The 19,104-nt window shown below is 40.0% G+C and overlaps 1 protein-coding gene across 1 annotated transcript in view; it reads left to right on the top strand.

Annotated features, from left to right (window-relative positions):
• csmd3b (CUB and Sushi multiple domains 3b) overlaps positions 1–19,104 on the top strand; it is an 898,971-nt gene that overhangs the window by 563,387 nt on the left and 316,480 nt on the right. Inside the window, 8 exon segments of the mRNA XM_060942250.1 lie at positions 2,398–2,580; positions 4,321–4,647; positions 8,188–8,382; positions 10,252–10,390; positions 10,487–10,674; positions 10,868–11,056; positions 14,084–14,200; positions 18,706–18,921. Coding sequence (XP_060798233.1) covers positions 2,398–2,580; positions 4,321–4,647; positions 8,188–8,382; positions 10,252–10,390; positions 10,487–10,674; positions 10,868–11,056; positions 14,084–14,200; positions 18,706–18,921 — 1,554 coding nt within the window.

The raw sequence follows: 19,104 nt of genomic DNA, 5'->3' as shown, positions 1-19,104 counted from the left end.
TGGTTACCGAGTAACTTCCTTCCGAGAATATATGGCATCCGTTATTTTGAGATCTCGAGAAAACAAAACAATTATTCCGTGATCTCGAGAAAACAAAACAATTATTTCATGATCTCAGCTGGATCACTGTATCTCCGTCGGTAGAGACGAAGCCGGGCCAGTCTTCTGCGGAGGTGCCGCCAACTAATTTTGAAATTATCCCTTATTAAAAGACTTAATGCAGTCTCTCCCTGTGTCAACCCCTGATCAAAATATTGCCTTATTAGGTGATCGATTATTCCAGACATTCTAATGACCAAAGTTGCGTCTATACAGAATAAGAAATAGCCCCAAAGTCAGCATATCACAAGTCTCTTGGCGTACCTGAATGAACCATTTCTCAGCTGTTTTCTTGAGATCATGAAATAATTTTGTTTTCTCAAGATCACGGAATAATTGTTTTGTTTTCTCGAGATCTCTAAATAACGGTTTTGTTTTCTCGAGATCTCGAATTAGTTGTGTTGTTTTCTTGAGATCCTGAATTAATTATGTCGTTATCTCGGGATAACAAGGTGAATAAAAAAAAAGGATTATATGAAGGGCCTCTCTTGGCTTCCGTACGGATGAAACAACGTGTGTGTGCTTTTTGTTGTCAATGTACAGTCTGTATTTCTGGTGGTCATTTATTCACTCGAATTGTATAAAACGTGCGAGGCAGTTGAGAAAGAAACAAACGAATCTCCGTTCTTCACTATTTTATTCAGCGAAGACATCGATTGAGGTGTGTGACTTTGCGCATGCGCATTATATTTGTATCGATACAGAGCCGCTTCATCTGTCCACACTACAGCGAAGCGCTACACTACCGATACTGTACCGGTACGAAACCCATACATTTGTGGGTTTCGTACCGATACAGTTATACCGTTACAGTACCGCTATAGTTGCTAGTGTGGACAGGTGTTGCGGTACAAAAGTAGTATCGTATCAGTACAAAATCCCTAGTGTGGACAGGGTATATGTGTTTCTTCTGAAGACTTTTTTCCATGCAGATCATGTTTGTGCTAGCAACATTGCACAGTAGCAAAATGCACTGCCACTCCTATGTCAGTTAAACCTTCCTGATGATCATAAATGTCATATTGGAGTCTTTTTACAGCCTTCCTCTGCTTTGTAGGCATCTATTAGACTGATTTTCAGATCCTCATTCAGCTGCTTTGACTTGATGGTTGTTCAGAGTGAGCCCAAGATTTGAAGAGTCAGAGAATTAAGTTGGGGTGCCCAAACTTTTTGCATACAATTGTAAGTAAGGTTTATGTATAAAGCGCATTTAAAACAATGTCTGTCATTTTGGTGCCGGAATCCATCTTGTACCCCAGTTCCCAGGACATACCGTGGCCCACAGACATGGCCACCGTGGCCCACAGACATGGCCACCGTGGCCATCGACTCCCAGCAACCACACTCACTTTCATGTTCAGTCACCCGATTACTGATCACAAACTCCTGTCCCCAATCACAGTCACACCCCTTATTATGGGTGATAATTTATTCTTTATTATTAATTTATTCATGAATTTATTTTTATCACCACCACTGAAAATCTCTTAGCGTTTTATAATTTTATATAACATGATCAAGGAGGAAAGCCTGCATTTCCTATAGCTCTTGACTCAGCCATGGTTTCTGTGGTGTGAGGATGCTGATCCAACCTCGCAAGGCAATCTGGGTCTTTATAATCTCAGAGATTATCCAATATTTTTCTCATAAATTTATGACTTTAGTCTCAAAGTCCACTTTTTCCCCCTCCCTGGAATGGTACCCGCTTCCTGAGTGTTGTAATGCACAAAAAAAGACTATTTTTCTGAGTTTTTCCTCATAAATTTGTGACTTTTTAATCTTGTAATTTCTGTGATTTTTCCTCACAAATTTATGACTTTATAATCTCAGAATATCTGAGGGTTTTTTTCCTCATAACTTTGACTTTAATCACAGAAATGCCAAGGTTTTTTCCTTGCAATATTAACGCCTCCTCAGATCTAGCTATCTAACTAACTACAATGGCCCTAGTACATATAATAAAGGCAAACTATATAAAGCACATTTGGTGGTGCACCTTCTCATGTATTCCACCAGGTTATTCTATAGTTTTGGGACATAGTCATAGAACTAAACCATTTTTATATAAGCATATACAACCTTTTCATGTCATGCTGACAGTGTACAACTTTTTCATATCATGCTGACAGTGTACGTTGTAAGTAATATACAATGCTGCGTATCTGATTTTTTTTTTTTTGGCTTTCCATCAGTTCGAGTGTATTTACGTGGCTGCCTTGTGACAATATCTATCATTAAAAGTGCTATACAAATACAGCTGAATTGAATTAAAGCAGATGATTTATCCATTGTTTGTAGAAATTGACAAGGAGAGCTGTGGTGACCCTGGCACACCTCTCTACGGGATGAGGGAAGGAGATGGCTTCTCTAATGGAGATGTACTTCGGTTTGAGTGTCAGTTCGGCTTTGAGCTGATTGGAGAGAAGACCATTTCCTGCCAGAACAACAACCAGTGGTCTGCTAACGTCCCAATCTGCATCTGTGAGTAATGGCTGTAGATAATAAACCCAGCTACAGTACAGGGTTGGTCACAATTATGTTAACACTAATGGATTATTTTTCTCCTGAATGTGTGGTGCGCCGTGACCGCTGCTGGCGTAATCGGGCCCTACTTTTTTTGACACCCCGCCAGTGACGTCAGACGTCTACTTACAGATGGTGCAGCAGTACGCCATTGATGAACTTCCACTACCGTTCCGATTGGTTACTACCATTTAAGTGTTAACATAATTTTGACTAACCCTGTAAATCACCCCATTACAGTGATAACCCTGTCGTATCTTCCAGCTTCACAGGGGATACCTGATGTAAAATAGAGCTGATTGGCTTCTTTAATGCTTAAGTGTCTACTCTGAGCTTTCTTTTCTTTGGTAGTTTTTAGTTGTTCTAAAGTCCACAGGCTAAATTCCTTCCATATCTAATTGGAGTAGTGAACAGATATGGCCTATTAATAGCCCACAGTCCATCCATGGCATATGCAACATTAATATTTCACATAGACTCTGGAACTTAATTGCCTGCAGTATGTGAGCTTATGCTTGGATTTTTTTTAAGAAATAATTTGGTGTTTTCTAAGTAAGTAAATTCATTTTTGGAGGCCTGCTGTTTGTCCTAAATTACATTTTAGGTTAGATCTGTATGACGTCATTTTACATCAACATAAGGCTGCAGTGCCTATCTCTCACACACACACACACACACACACACACACACACACACACACGTGTGTGTGGGGTGTTTCCAATTGTAATACTGTAAATGAAAGCAACTTAAACATATTGCCTATGTTCTAGTGCATATTTCAGGGGGCTGTTTCTTGTGAAGAGACTGTGTTTAGACTTTAACTCTTCTATTCTGTTCTAATCTAGTCTAATATTTTCATTATAGTCTATTCTAGTGTACTCTACTCAGTTCTAGTGTATTCTGTTCTCGTAGTCTGTTTGATTCTATTTCATTCTATAATAAAGTAGTCAGGTCTAATCTGTTCTATTCTATGCTGTATTCTGAGTCTATTCTAGTCTATTCTTATTTCCTCTAATCTTTTTTATTCTATTCTGTAATGCGAGTCTGTGCTATTCTATTCTAATATTTTCATTCTTTTCTATTCTAGTGTACTCTACTGAATTCTGGTCTATTCTAGTAGTCTGATTAATTCTGTTTAGTTTGATTCAGTTTTATAATAGATTAGTCAGGTCTGATCTGTTGTATTCTATGCTGTAATCTGAGTCTATTCTATTCTTATTTATTCTAATCTTTTTATTCTATTCTAGTCTCGCCTAATGTAGTCTATTCTAGTGTGGTCGAGTCTGTTCTATTTTATTCTAAGCTTGTCTCATATTTTCATTCTATTCTACTGTACTCTACTGGATTCTGATCTATTCTAGTAGTCGTTTAATTCTATTCTATTTTAAACCAGGTCCAGTCTGTTCTGTTCAATGCTGTAATCTGAGTCTATTCTATTCTAGTCAGATCTAATCAGCTGCAATCTATACTATTCTATTCTAGTTAAGTCTTGTGTATTCTGATTCTAGTCTATTATTTTCTAATCTGCTCAAATCTATTCTATTCTATTCTATTCTATTCTATTCTATTCTATTCTACAACCCCGATTCCAAAAAAGTTGGGACAAAGTGCAAAGTGTAAATAAAAACAGAATGCAATGATGTGGATGGCTGTGTTCCACTCTTCTCTATTCTAGTCTGTTCTATTCTGTTCTTCCAGTTCCCTGTCTCTCCAACTTTACTGCTCCTATGGGCACAGTCCTTTCTCCTGATTACCCAGAAGGCTATGGGAACAACCTCAACTGTGTGTGGCTGATTTTGTCAGAGCCAGGCAGCCGCATCCACTTGGCCTTCAATGACTTTGATCTGGAGGCTCCTTATGACATCCTGACAGTGAAGGATGGTGAGCTGCTGGACTCTGCTGTCCTGGGCCGCTTCACTGGTGCCGAGGTTCCTTCCCACCTCACCAGCAACAGCAACATCCTCCGTCTGGAGTTCCAAGCTGACCACTCCATGTCCGGCCGAGGCTTTAACATCACCTACAGCAGTGCGTATCACATTCATTGTCTTTTCCAGTAGTCTATGAGTTTTTAATGTGCAGTTTGACAGGATACGTGGGTTGTTAAAAATGGGTAATTTGAAGTGCAAGATATCTAAGTGTAATTAAAAATATTTTCTAGTCTTCTAGGGGTTACTGATGTAATCTAGAAGCAATATTTCACTATTTAAGGAATGTTCTTATATCAAAAATTTGAATTTTCTATTCAATGCTTAGTTGTTAATGTTAGTTGTGAAAATAAACTTTATTATAATTTATTTATTTATTTTAATTGACAAGTCCATCCTTTCCTTAGGACTCCACAAAGCAGAGCTGATAGTAACTAGATAAAATTAATTAAAAAAAAAAAATAGAAAACTACATTTACATGGTCTGTATATTGGCCGTGATGTTCTTTGGGTAAAATGGTAACTTCTCCAATAACTTTTTCAGTGTTTTTATTCTTTCAGACAAAAACTGAAAGTGTTCTATTAAGCCATTTTCTGATGATATGTTGGCGCATCCGGAACATATATTCTGTGCAATCTAGAAATATCTGTGGTTGCTGCTAAAACCCATGACACGGAACGTAACATGACGTGACATCGCTCGGGCAGTGACCTCCCCATGATATGGGACGGGACAGACCTGTGACATACGGGACGGGATATATGGGACAGGATGGAACCATGACATACAGGACGGGACACCTACCTTATTGTCCGTGATGGGATATAATTTGTTAATAAATAATTAGTTGAAAAATTCTTGTGTTGACTTGTCATTTCTTCTTCTCGTGTCCTACTCGTGTAATCTGGTAGTCATCCTGCCATTGTAAAACCGGGACGTGACGGGACAGTGAAATGGGACAGAACAGGGTGTGGCGTGATGTCATAAACAATGACAGTGAAACACCAGTTCCCGTCTATGCAGGGACTGTATTCTTGCATAGAGGTTGGTGCACTTAAAGCACCGCCAGTATCTGGACCTATGGTTCAGATCATAAATACTGACTTGGAAGGTAGTGGTAACCACTGGATTACTTTCTCAACTGTCAATTGTGAAAAATGGTACAGTTAATGTCTTTGACAGTGCAGGGGGGTCTTACTTGCACTTTAAAGTGATCAAAGCAATCTGTAAAGTTGTGTCACCCAAGTCCAAACTGTTGACCATTAATTATATATCATGTGACATGCAGGGTAATGGGCTTGTAGGCTCTTTGCCATTGCTAATGCCTTTTCCATTTTCAATGGCATATGCCCATCAACAATAATGTATGAAAAAGCAGTTATGAAGAAACATCTAATAAAATGTTTCAAAGAAAAAAAGTTAGTTCAATGTCCATTCTTTGACAACCCCCAGATATGTGGAGCAGTTAAGCCTGGGTCACAACCGGCCGTGCGTGCTCCTACAGCCAGTCTACGTGCAAAAAACGCAAGAAATGCACGGAGGGCGCGCGTGAAACGCACGGAGGGCGCGCGTGTGACGTGCTGATTTTCGAGCCGTAGACTGGCCGCAGACCGGCCGCAGAGGTTCTTTGTCATGTCAAACAAACTCTACGGGCACTTATGTTTTTTTCAGGTTGCAAGACAAACTTACGGCCAACGTGCGTCTTTCTCCACGAACAAAAAAAACGCAGCGATTTGGGAAACGCCAAAAATCGCACGGCAAAAAAATCATACGTCCGGTTGTAACCTAGGCTTTATACTGTTCCTGCAATCTGCCAGAGGATAGTGAATTGTATTTCAGTTGTGCTAAATGTAAACAGTGGAATCATCCATCATGTGAAGGACTGGGGCATAAAACCCAGGATGAAATTAACAAAGCAAAGAATTTGAAATGTATCAAATGTCAGAGCAAATGTGGAAGACCAAAGAAGAAATAAATATTAACACATTACACACTAATTTGTTTATTTATTTCTTTTGATTATTCTTAACTAACTAGAGTATGTTATCCAAACTATACCATGACACGTGACAGGTCAGCTAAGGTAAGATCCCCTGGGACGTGACGTGACGAGTTCAATGTCCGTGAGCGATAATATGTCCGTGATAATTATTCCGGTCCGTGACGAGGCGGGGAAGTCACTGACCGTGAGCGATAATGTGTCACGTCACAGTGTTTAGTAATTGTCAATGTCTACAGAGCATCGACTTATTTACATTCAGTTGAGTGAAAGCTGAACATTTCTCCACATCCTTCTCCCATAAATGAGGACAAAGTTGTTCTTTTTTTTCACAAAGCATATTAGGTTGCTCTCATTAGGAGGTGGTGTAGGACATGGCCTCCATAATGGACTGACACTTTGCTTTGTGTTGTCAGTAAAGAGCTGTCAGAAATGTGATGGCGCACTGTTAAAGCTGTATTCGTTCTGACAAACACGATGTCCTTCTTTCAGGCTTTTCCTGTCACTAGACGTCCATCAGTGAGTCAGACATGCTGTTTGAGTGCTTGACTTCTGAGCCATCTGCCTCAGGGTCCAGTTTCTGTTTCATAAAGTTCTAAAATAGAAATGATATAAAGAATCACGTGTGTTCGATAGCTCTGGGTAGATTAATAAGAAATGCCCTTAGTGGGAAAGTATCTTTCATGTTCAGTGCAGCTTCGGTCTTGTTGCTTGGTGCTAAAGAAGTAGCTATAAAAAGAGCCACTTGTGTGGAGACATTCATACTTTTTATCTCCTTATTTCCTAATGACTCCGCATGCAGAAGAAACATAATGAATATTCCAGCAGTGAGAACAATTATAAGCCTTCTGTAAAGCTAAACTTCTTCCAGTTATACTGTAGGTTACCATAGTACTATGGAAAATCAATAACATTTTGGGATAAGCTTGAATTCAGCTTATATCACTGCTTAAAAAAAAATCTACAGATTTATACAGAAGCAATTATTTGTAGGCTATCATGCATTGAAAAAAAAGAATCATCTATTATGAAACATAAAATTAAACATATGTAGATCACATTAGAAAAAATGGCATCGTATCAGACATTATGAAGTAATTATCAGTGAACATAGCATCTCATGCCTGTGGATTATATCTGCTGTGACATTTTAGAAGAAGAAGAAACCTTTATTTGTCACATGCACACTTCAAGCACAGTGAGATTCATCCTCTGCATTTAACCCATCTGAAGCAGTGAACACACGTGCACACACCCAGAGCAGTGGGCAGCAATACTATAGCACCCGGGGAACAGTCAGGGGTTAGGCACCTTGCTCAAGGGCACTTCAGCCCAGGACCACCCTACGTTAGCCTAACTGCATGTCTTTGGACTGTGGGGGAAACCAGAGCACTTGGAGGAAACCCACGCAGACATGTGGAGGACATGCAAACTCCACACAGAAAGGCCCCTGCTGGCAACTGGGCTCGAACCCAGAACCTTCTTGCTGTGAGGCGACAGTGCTAACCACTATACCACCGTGCTGCCCAATGTGTTATGATGTGGTTATGCCAGTGTTGCTATAATATGGAAGTATTGTGAAAAGTTTTTTTTTTTTTTCACCTTATTGCCCATTGTCATTTATTTTCATCTCCTAACAGCATTTGGCCATAACGAGTGTCCGGATCCTGGAATTCCTCTAAACGCCCGAAGATTTGGTGACAGCTTTCAGCTAGGCAGCTCAATCTCCATTATCTGTGAGGATGGCTTCATTAAGACACAGGGAGCAGAGACTGTGACTTGTGAGCTGAGCAGCGGCAAAGTGATGTGGAGTGGACCCATCCCGAAATGCGAAGGTAATTTTACTGACTCCAGTTAAGAGGCAGTATTTGTGAAGGGCAATTATTACGGTATCCCCCTTTACCTATTCAGAGGATGTGAGTGTGAATGGACTAAAGAGTAGGAGGTTGTGGCATGTATGACCATGAATGGACCAGAATGTAAGGCCCAGATCAGAACGCACTTAAAATTCCTGCCAGTCTCTCATTCTGGACTTTAAATCCAAAGGTAAAAATGGATACAGTAAGTTTTAGTCCTACTGCTTATGCAAGGTTTTAATATTTGTCTCCAGTTCCTTTTGATCACACAGCAATGAGAAAAAATACACATAAGGAAACCTTTGATACCTTTTCTATATGTCCACAACACTGGAAAAGGTGCATTCAGTTTACTTGATTCAAATGTGTACTTCAGTTCCACTTGTATGGGTGTGCAAATGATAAATTCACTGGCCTACTAAGTTTAAGTGCCCAGCCATACACTTGAGTTGTCCAGAAAGCTAATTAGCAAGGCTAAAAACTGGTCAATAACCTAATGTAATAACTTACTGCGAGCTAGCTACTGTAGCTACGTAGTTAAGTGCATTTAACAACTTTATTCAGAGGGCACAAAATAGGCAACTTCTTGTCTTTTTATCCCAACATTTAAGTACTGTACATTACTGATTACTCCCTGAAATAAAAGGATAGGCGTGTACCAAAATAGACCCTGGCTTAAAAATGATTAATTTTGCTAAATAAAATCGATAAACTATGATTTACCTGTTTGTTGTTGTGTTGTTTGTTTTTTATTGTTACGGTACCTTGTTGGAACACGATTTTTGGATGGTAAAAGTATTTTGTTTATGAAATCCCAAATACCTGACCACATTATGATAGCAGATTGTAAACACATCCCGAGGTAACCATCTGTTCAGTTATTGAGTGCGCCACAACAATGATTCAGACAAATCTCAAATTCCATATGCAGACAAGTAACTTATTACTTTCAAAGATGACATGCAACTTCTGTTGATGATCATCGCTATGTTCTGTATACTCATTTTGTACAATATTCAGACTGTAGATGCTGGCGTCTACACCATTACGGGGCCTGAACAAACAGGCTACAGCAGCTTATGTGCAATGAACAAGTATATGGTAATGTGCATTGTGTTTCTATCCTTGATAAAATGTTATCAAGTTCTTGGCCAGTATTTGGGCTTTGTGAGTTGTTCTGTCCTTGCATTGCATGGAGGATATTATTAAGTCTGTCTAGCATCTCTATTTCCTCTTGATCTATTTAAACATGAGGTGACTTTATACTGTCCGAGGTGGAGAGTTATATAACAGCTTTGCACTGGAATTTCATTTCCTCTCTTTCCACAGGGTTTCCACATACCTGTGTGTTTCTGATTTCTAAAATTGTCTCTCAACCAAGCACACAAATTAATCAGTAAAAATCGTTCTACCATCACTCAAACTCGGTTGATGTGTGTAGTGCAGCAGGTGGTGGGATGCGGAATGAGTACCTTGTGCTGTAGTTATGGCATCACAGTGGGTTTTGTGAAAGTAGCTAATAGAGTAGGTTGTTAAACTTATTTGTCAGGCTGGCAGCTATGAATTAAAAAAAAAAAAAAAGAATAGACCAGACATGACATGACATGTGCTAACTCTCCACCCTGACGTGAATTAAATAAATCATCTCAACCCAATTTTGTTTGTCAGTTTACTTACTTTTTGGAAGTGATGAATAGTGAAAAACAAATATATTGAGAAATGTTGAACAGATGATTAATTGTTGAATCAAATTCCTTTGCCTCTAAAAAAACAAGACATTTTTCTGACTCCCTGATTTTTCACACTATTCCTTGCTATTTATTATTTTGCTTTTTTCTCTTTCCACAGCTCCTTGTGGTGGTCACTTCTCTGCCCCGAGTGGGGTCATCTTGTCTCCTGGTTGGCCAGGCTATTACAAAGACTCTCTCAGCTGTGAATGGGTCATAGAGGCTGAACCAGGACGCTCTATCAAGATCACATTCGAAAAGTACCTTAGTACACACTTATTCAAGAATGGGAAACTTGTATCCAACACAAAACTCAATGCTTTACCAATTTGTTATGCTGAAATTTTCCTTCCCAGGTTTCAGACAGAGCTGAACTGTGATTTCCTGGAGATCCACGATGGTCCTAATCTTCTGTCTCCACTGATCAGTTCATTTAATGGCACACAGGTGCCTCAGTTTCTGTTCAGCAGCAGCAACCACCTCTACATGCTCTTTACCACCGACAACAGCCGCTCGAACAGCGGCTTTAAGATCCTCTATGAGAGTAAGAACACTGCCTGTATTTGCTATGAAAAACAGACCACACCTTCTAGTATGCTTCACTTAGTTTTATCCATACTACGTTGACTTGCTTCCCGAGTTTACAGCCAACATTGGTTTTATGTTTAAATATCCATAAATACAACACTTGACATCCAACAATGATAATCTGATGATCTCTTGGTCAATGTGTGTAGGTGTGACCGTAGATGCCTACTCCTGCCTGGATCCTGGGATTCCTGTCAACGGTTTGCGCTATGGCCAGGACTTCTCCATCGGCTCCACAGTTTCTTTTGGCTGTGACTCTGGCTACCGACTCAGCCACGAGGAGCCCCTGGTCTGTGAGAAGAACCACTGGTGGAGTCACCCTCTACCCACTTGTGATGGTAGGTATTCAGCTGTGGCCCATCAATTTAGGACTAAAAGCAAAAAAGAAATGGATTTCCTAATCACTTCAAATGAGGTCAGAGACAAAGCAATTCTAGGAAAAAGGACATTGACTACAACAGGCAACAGGCTGCATTTGTCATCTTGGAGTGGACCTGCACACGTATTGACACCTCCAGGTAAATTGTAGTCTGATGAAACAGGTTACACATGTCAAATCTCTTTTAGTAGCCTGTCCTTCCTTCTTCCAATTACGTTATATTCACTATTCTGAGGGGACCAAATTAAGACCATGCGATTCAATGGGAGGCCATTAGGCAGTCAGTGAAGAGGCTATTTACAATGATGGCTGTTGCTGCTGCTGCTGCTGATAGAAACTGATTTGCTCACCAGTTTAAGTCATTCAAGGGATTTCTTTCAAACTGTGCTTTTACCTCTTTAAGTGTACTGAGGACCCTCTCTGGAAAACAACACAAAGCCAAAAAACAAGCTTGCTGTAGAGACAGCACTGAGTATCATCAGTGTAAAGTGAAAATTTAAAAAAAAAAAACGTGTAGACACATTGATTTTGGTACATAATTAATTTATTCTCAGCTTACTGTAGGCATATCAGGTGCTCGCTGGCCATGCTGTGAAAATGGTGCATGCAGATGGTCATCTAAGGCTACATCCACACGACAACGGCAACGAGATTTTTTTTTAAAATATCGCGTCCACATGGGCAACGGATTTGGACTAAAGACTCTGCCCTAAGGGCTATTCTCTCTCTCTCTCTCTCTCTCTCACTCACTTTGCACCATTACACAATAAATATTCAGAGTGAAAATATTTTGTAAGCGCGTTTCATGAACCAAGTTATAGGATTTGTTGACAGCTCGCATCGAGTTCGTTACACTTCTACCCGGCGTGAAGCACTGACAGTCATGTGGTTGTGACGTCATCGTAAACAAATCCATTCTACTCATCCAGACGACTTCGCAATGGCCCCGTTGCCAGGTTTTTCCACTCTGGAACCCGTTCTCAAAAGATTTCGTTTTGGGGCACCCAAAACGCCGGTGCCGTGTGGACGCCAGGCTGAAACAATAAACAATTTTATCAGATTCACCTGAATCCGTTGCCGTGTGGACAGGGCCTAAGTTTCCAAATCTGTCACTGCTTAACGCTTGAATATTTTCTATCATGAATACTATCATTAAAAAACTTATCTCTGCTTTCCAAATAAATTTTATCTCGTTAAGATCTGTTCAGTACTTTGGGAGTAACGGCAAGTTGAAGTTGGTACAACGGAGTAAAAACTCTGCTCGCATGACATCGGGAAACTGCTGGTGCATTTTGAGTCACAAGAAAGCGGTCAGGCTCTCTCTCTCTTTCTTCTGATCGGTTTCTGACTGGATTACTCGTGAATATCAATCGGATAACTTTTATAGGGACGTTCTCTCGCTCTCACTGTTTCTGACGAAGTATTCAGCAGAATTCTCCGTCAGCTAGTTTTGATGTTATGCTTCACGGGAGACTTGGAAGTGAGTTGTCATAGCTTTACCTACTTATTTTTTCAAATCAAACTGAGTCATATACATAAATAACTATTTTAGAATATAACTGTAGTTGTTTTGATGAAAAATATTGAGATCTTAGTGGTCTGAATGAGATTTTTAAAACACCGGAAGTCAGAAACGCAAGTGTCAATTTCAGTTCAGTTAATTGGAATTGTTTATTGGCTGCGGCTCGCACAGTTTTTTCAAGGTTAGCCTTGAAAGCTGTGAATAATCAAAATAATAATTTATATTCTTTCATATAAAGACTAGTCAGCCCTATTGAGAAATACAAAGGCCTGCAGAGCACAAAGAGGGTATTAGAAATATTTTATTACTTTTTTATTTTGATAGAGAATGGTAGATGTGAAGGACATTTGATGCTTATTTATGCATATTTTATAATTAACACTGATTTCTCCTTTGTGATGTGTAAATGAGAGTTAAGATCAGCTTTATATTGCACAAATAAAGCCATTTGGTGAAACTCTGAAGAAAAGAGTGTACCGATGTAACATTTTTACCTAATTAGCATAATTAATACTAATTAAATACTAATTTACAGAATTTAACTTATTTTTCAAAGTTTGTATTCAGTATACAATCATCTATGTGCCTGCCAATTTCCATGTAAATATCTTGAAAAGTAAAAAAGTTATGAAGAAAAAACATTTGATCTCATGCGTTAATGAGGCCCATTTTGCACCATGTTATCCTCAGACATAATATTAGAGCAGCTTTCTAAAAATGAAGCCGTTTCTTCAATCTTTGATTGGTAATCTCTCAAGAACAGATAAACATATTTTAATTCTGTAAAAAGTATGTTGTTCTGCATTCGATTCTGAATTCAGTGAGGGCAGTTTCAAGCAATCTGGGTTGAATTTTCACCTGATATGCCTACTTAATTTTCAGATATTTAACTTGAACTCTATTATTCAGTGATTTACAGAAACTCTAAGAAAATTATTTATAATATTGTGGAAAGAAACTCTTTACCCACAAACAGATCCTTAAACTTCAATGAAAGCCAGATGCTGGTTTACTTTTTTAGGGTTCTTCAAAAAGCAGGATAAAAAGTTTACGAAAGAGGTGGAACTGAGAAATACACTGTAATTACATATGAAGGAGAAAATAATAAATAGCCTGGATGAGAGCGTGAGGTCAGAGTGTTACCCATATTTCACTTCATAATAAGACTCTGTTAGATTCATCATTAATTACCGACACTCTGATGATTTTGCCTTGGATGGATAAGTGGACGTGCTCAAGAGAGGGTTCAGTCTCTTCAGGGGAGTTGCAAATGCTACATAAGAATGTCTTTGCTTGGCTAATTCATCATTTACTTTCTTTGCCTGTACCTCCATTAGCCAGAGGGGATAGTTTGTCAGGCAGGTCAATGAAGTCTTAAGTGTCCATTGCTACATACTGTAGTGCAGCGCTGGACTCAGAAGAACAAGTGGGGATTGCTGATGGTGTGTCTGCTCTGTCATGCAGCACTATGCGGAGGTGATGTGAGAGGACCAGGTGGTACCATTTTATCTCCAGGTTACCCTGAGGTTTACCCCAGCTCACTCAACTGCACCTGGACTGTCGAGGTCAGCCATGGCAAAGGTAAATCTCTCTCTCACACACACACACACACACACACACCATGCAGTCCAAGTAGGCTGTGCTTTTGACAACACTTAAGTTTTAGAATTAGGGACGTATCAATACCATTTCTTTCAGAGAATGAGAATGTTTTTCTGGTACTCATGGGAGTAATGGAGCACTTTATTTAGCTCTGTTTATGTTGGTTGCTGCTGCATGCTGCTAGCAATGAACTCTCAGATGTTTAAGATGTAATTGCATTTAAACAGTGTCATTAATAGAAAGCCCAAGGGCAGCCAACCTGAGCATGCAGAGTAGTATCAGTGAGAATGTCATTAAAAATAAGTGCAATGTACCATGAACTGCACTTTGATGCTCAAGGAAAGTGTCAATCCTGGTGAACAAGAGGAACGGAAATGTGCTTATCTCAGTGCTCAGTACTTGCAGAGCTGAAGTGATCTCACAGTTTCTCTGCTCTACGTTCACTCTTTTGTGTGGGCAATTCACAGCACCTTGCACTCGTTTTTAAGGCTCATACTGTAGACACTGATATCAGAGCATTGTTATTAGTAAGTCAGTAAATGAGCACAGTATCGGAGCAATACCTGATATCAGGATTAGTATTCATGCATCCCTAATCAGAATATATCAAATCAAATGAATTCAAATTCGGTAAATCCAAAGTAAATATAAAATTCATGAAGACTTGGATTCAATACCCGTATCTGTTTGTAGCTAAAGGATAAATGTTTTTATTTTAATCACTCAGTTTTTTTTTCTTCTCCTCATAAAACTCTTCATTGCTCGTATAAGCATTTTCAACTTCCAGCAGTAAACTTAAAACGCCACTATTATTTACATACCGGGTCTTTGACTCCCTGCAAATACAAAACTGCTAATGCATTCACAAACACTTCCCACAAGACCAGTGTATACAAGCCTGAAAGACAGTGATGAAACCATCTCGTTCCCAAGCTCCCTGTAGCACAATTCAAGGTGTGTTTGCCTCCAGGTAGCCCACATTAACACACTGTACTGGATTGTGAACATGCTTTTTGATTAGTGTAATGCTGTGGACATACATGTGTGAATTGGCAAATGAATGGAGAACAAGCTCCTGAGATCTATTAAGCGGCGCTGCTCAAGTCTTCCTGAGGACAAACTGCAGGGAATGCAGAATGAGGTTCCTCTCTGTGCCCTGCTCTATAAAATATCATTGCACAAGCTTTGAGTTCTGAATAATGAAAGTTTATTTGAATTTTAATTTCCCAGAGCTGATAAAGTATTCAGTATGGAAGGTCATTATGTTTCACAGAAGAATCGTGTCGAATTGAAATGCTCCTCCTTCTGTCTTACACTCTTACAAAAGAAAGAAAAAAAGAGTAACCTTGGGACTCTTTACAAGGGTCTCACCTTCAACGTAAAGATAAAGATGTTTCTTTGGCACCTGAAGAAACTTTATTTATTTATTTTTGTGCAGGTTTAGCAGGATGATCGTGTTTGTCTGATAATTTTACTCAGATTTTCCTGGATAACTATTGGATAGCTGATATCCTGATGGCCCCCTTGTGCATGATGTCACGCACATGATAATTTCACCTGGGGGTCAAACAGATACCGTCTTTCGTGTAAGCAAGGCTGAATCGGTCTTCAATATGGTTCATTTTTGCACTGTTTTTGGTAGCTCAAATGCTTCAAACAGAGAAATAGATAAAAGGCATTACCATCTCCCCACTATCAAGAAAAACGTTAACAAAGAGAAGCAAATGCTTCAAGAACAATGAAGAAATGAGTGGTTAAAGAGAATACGAGGAGAGGAGCCAAGCCTGAAAACTCCAAAGAAATGTGCAATTGTATTTAAAATGTTGTTTTTTTTTTTAAATAGAAAGTCTGAAGTGAGTATGGAAGAGAATAAGAATCTTGTTTTATTTTTTTCTGCTCGCATTTGAGTTAGCTTCTTCATGAAAGTGTTCAAACAAAATCAAGTGATTTTCTTACAGATTAACCAACTTCCTTATTCGACACGGAAAACCCAGATTGGGCACCAAACAAACAACTCGGACATAACTCGGTAAAAACCCAACAAGGAGCGACATGCGCGATATATCCTGAAAGAACAGAAAAGATTAAGAGCAGAGAGCGCTGAAGCTTTGCTTCTGTTATCAGAGGAACCCAGTCCTGTGCAAAATGTCACCATGGAGTCAGAGTGTAGTGATGAACCTACAGTTTGAGAGAGTTCTACACAAACACACTGAACTTTACAACAGTTGCACGCATGTGAAACGGAAGCAAATCGACTAAGGTCCTGTCCACACGGCAACGGATTCAGGTGAATCTGATAAAATTGTTTATCGTTTCGGCCTGGTGTCCACACGGCACCGGCGTTTTGGGTGCCCCAAAATGAAATCTTTTGAGAACGGGTTCCAGAGTGGAAAAATCTGGCAACGGCGCCGTTGCGAAGTCGTCTGGATGAGTAGAACGGATTTGTTTACGATGACGTCACAACCACATGACTGTCAGTGCTTCACGCCGGGTAGAAGTGTAACGAACTCGATGCGAGTTGTCAACAAATCCTATAACTTGGTTCATGAAACGCGCTTACAAAATATTTTCACTGTGAATATTTATTGTGTAATGGTGCAAAGTGAGTGAGAGAGAGAGAGAGAGAGAGCGAGAATAGCCGTTAGGGCAGAGTCTTTAGTCCAAACACTGCGGAAGTACTGAGTATAACCAAACCGCGCACCGCCCGTGCGCTTTCCAAAAACAAAAACAATCCTGCCAGCAAAAATAGGGAAAAAAAAGGAGCGATCTCACCTCTTCAGATGTTGGTTTAAGTCCGACAATACATTCCTCAAAAAGGGCGTAGAAGAACAAAGTAATCCATCAACGTGTAGCATTCAATTTATTCCGGACCATTAAAGAATTCTGGAGGATATCAGAATGTTGGTGTTCCGGCTTCCATCTACCCCCATTCGTTCCTCTTTCCGCGTCTTTCGTTTTACGCTACTGATTAATAATCAAAACTTTGTGGCTGATGCTACAGAAGAAGGGGTTTATGCGCATGTGTCTACTTCTATTGTTCTGGTGTCTCCGATAGGACCGTCTTACAGCGCACGTAGAGGTGTGGCATGTGTATTGCATCGTTTTCAGCAAGCGTTGCATTGCCATATGAACCTGATATTTTACTGATCCGTTGCCCATGTGGACGCGATATTTTAAAAAAAAATGGATGTAGCCTAAGGCAGGAAAACTCATCTCATCTCATTATCTCTAGCCGCTTTATCCTTCTACAGGGTCGCAGGCAAGCTGGAGCCTATCCCAGCTGACTACGGGCGAAAGGCGGGGTACGCCCTGGACAAGTTGCCAGGTCATCACAGGGCTGACACATAGACACAGACAACCATTCACACTCACACCTACGGTCAATTTAGAGTCACCAGTTAACCTAACCTGCATGTCTTTGGACTGTGGGGGAAACCGGAGCACCCGGAGGAAACCCACACGGACACGGGGAGAACATGCAAACTCCGCACAGAAAGGCCCTCGCCGGCCCCGGGGCTCGAACCCAGGACCTTCTTGCTGTGAGGCGACAGCGCTAACCACTACACCACCGTGCCGCCCGGCAGGAAAACTGTTTTGGATAAAATTATTATTGTCCATTACACACTGATCAACCTGTGTGACTCAGCTGTGCCTTTTGAATAGAGAATAAATGAAGAGGGAACTGAACATTAACCGTTTATTGAAATTCTTATTACAAGGGTGATTATAGTTACTATATGACTATAGCTACAATTGGAATGTGCTGATTCTGTTAGTCTTTGTAATTATTGTACCATCCACTATTAGATAAAATTAAAATAAAATCTTAACATGGTTTGAAAGTCTAGAGCAAGACATTGTGTTATTTTACAAATAACACTTCAGATATTGTTTTAACAACAATAAGCATCACTGTATAAATTACAGAGTGCAGATAGCTGTGTAACTACATGTCCTTGGGGTTGTTGAGACCTGGAGGGCCGGGAACACCATCTAGCCCACAGTTCAGGTCGGAGTCCTTTGAGAGTAAATGCTTTGGCTTTTGTAACATTCTGTTCCCAAAAGCTGATGTGGGGAAAAATTCTTTACACAAAGAAGATTTTCTGGCTTTTGCAGTTTTTTTTAACTGTTCTTCTGTGTCGGGACTCTTCAGGAGAAAGATTGTGGCTAACGCTAGGCCATAAATCTGCACTGTCACTCCAGTCGTTTTGAGGAATTTTGTACCGCTAATAAACTCCAATTTTCTATATCTATCCTTTGCTTCTTTCTGACTAAGATTATCCAAGTAATCCGGTAGTAGAGCTTTTGTAGCTGTAGTTTTCTTCAGACAACAACAACAGATGCTGGACATCTTTGCTTGGCTTCAGTATGTAAACAGTATGTAAACAAACTTCGCTTGTCCCCCAGGTATAGGGTAGCGATGGTTGCTAGCGTAAATGTGACGTCAGTGCAAGGGTTCTATTAGTTTGTTTTTTTCCCAACAGGAGTTCAGTTCAACTTTAACACCTTCCATCTGGAGGACCACCACGACTATCTGCTCATCACAGAGAATGGGAGTTTTATACAGCCTCTCGCTCGCCTTACTGGTGCTGAGCTGCCGTTGCCCATCAATGCAGGCCTCTATGGCAATTTCAAGGCCCAGCTGCGCTTCATCTCGGATTTCTCCATTTCCTACGAGGGCTTTAACATCACATTCTCAGGTCTGTCCTGTACACACTGATCTGACAGTGTGACTAAGGCTGAGCCAGCTTGACTATTTAGCACTTTTCACACAACATTGATCTGTCCTTGCAGACTTATATAAAACATTATGAAGTTGTTATTGGTGCGTAACTCCTAATATGCTTCTGGGTACAGGTCACTTCACTGGGGTTTATCATTAT

The sequence above is a fragment of the Neoarius graeffei genome, chromosome 16 (assembly GCF_027579695.1).
Source record: "Neoarius graeffei isolate fNeoGra1 chromosome 16, fNeoGra1.pri, whole genome shotgun sequence".
NCBI classification, from domain to species: domain Eukaryota; kingdom Metazoa; phylum Chordata; class Actinopteri; order Siluriformes; family Ariidae; genus Neoarius; species Neoarius graeffei.
The sequence above is the reverse complement of the archived record's forward strand: the minus strand, read 5'-3'. Positions and strand labels throughout refer to the sequence as shown.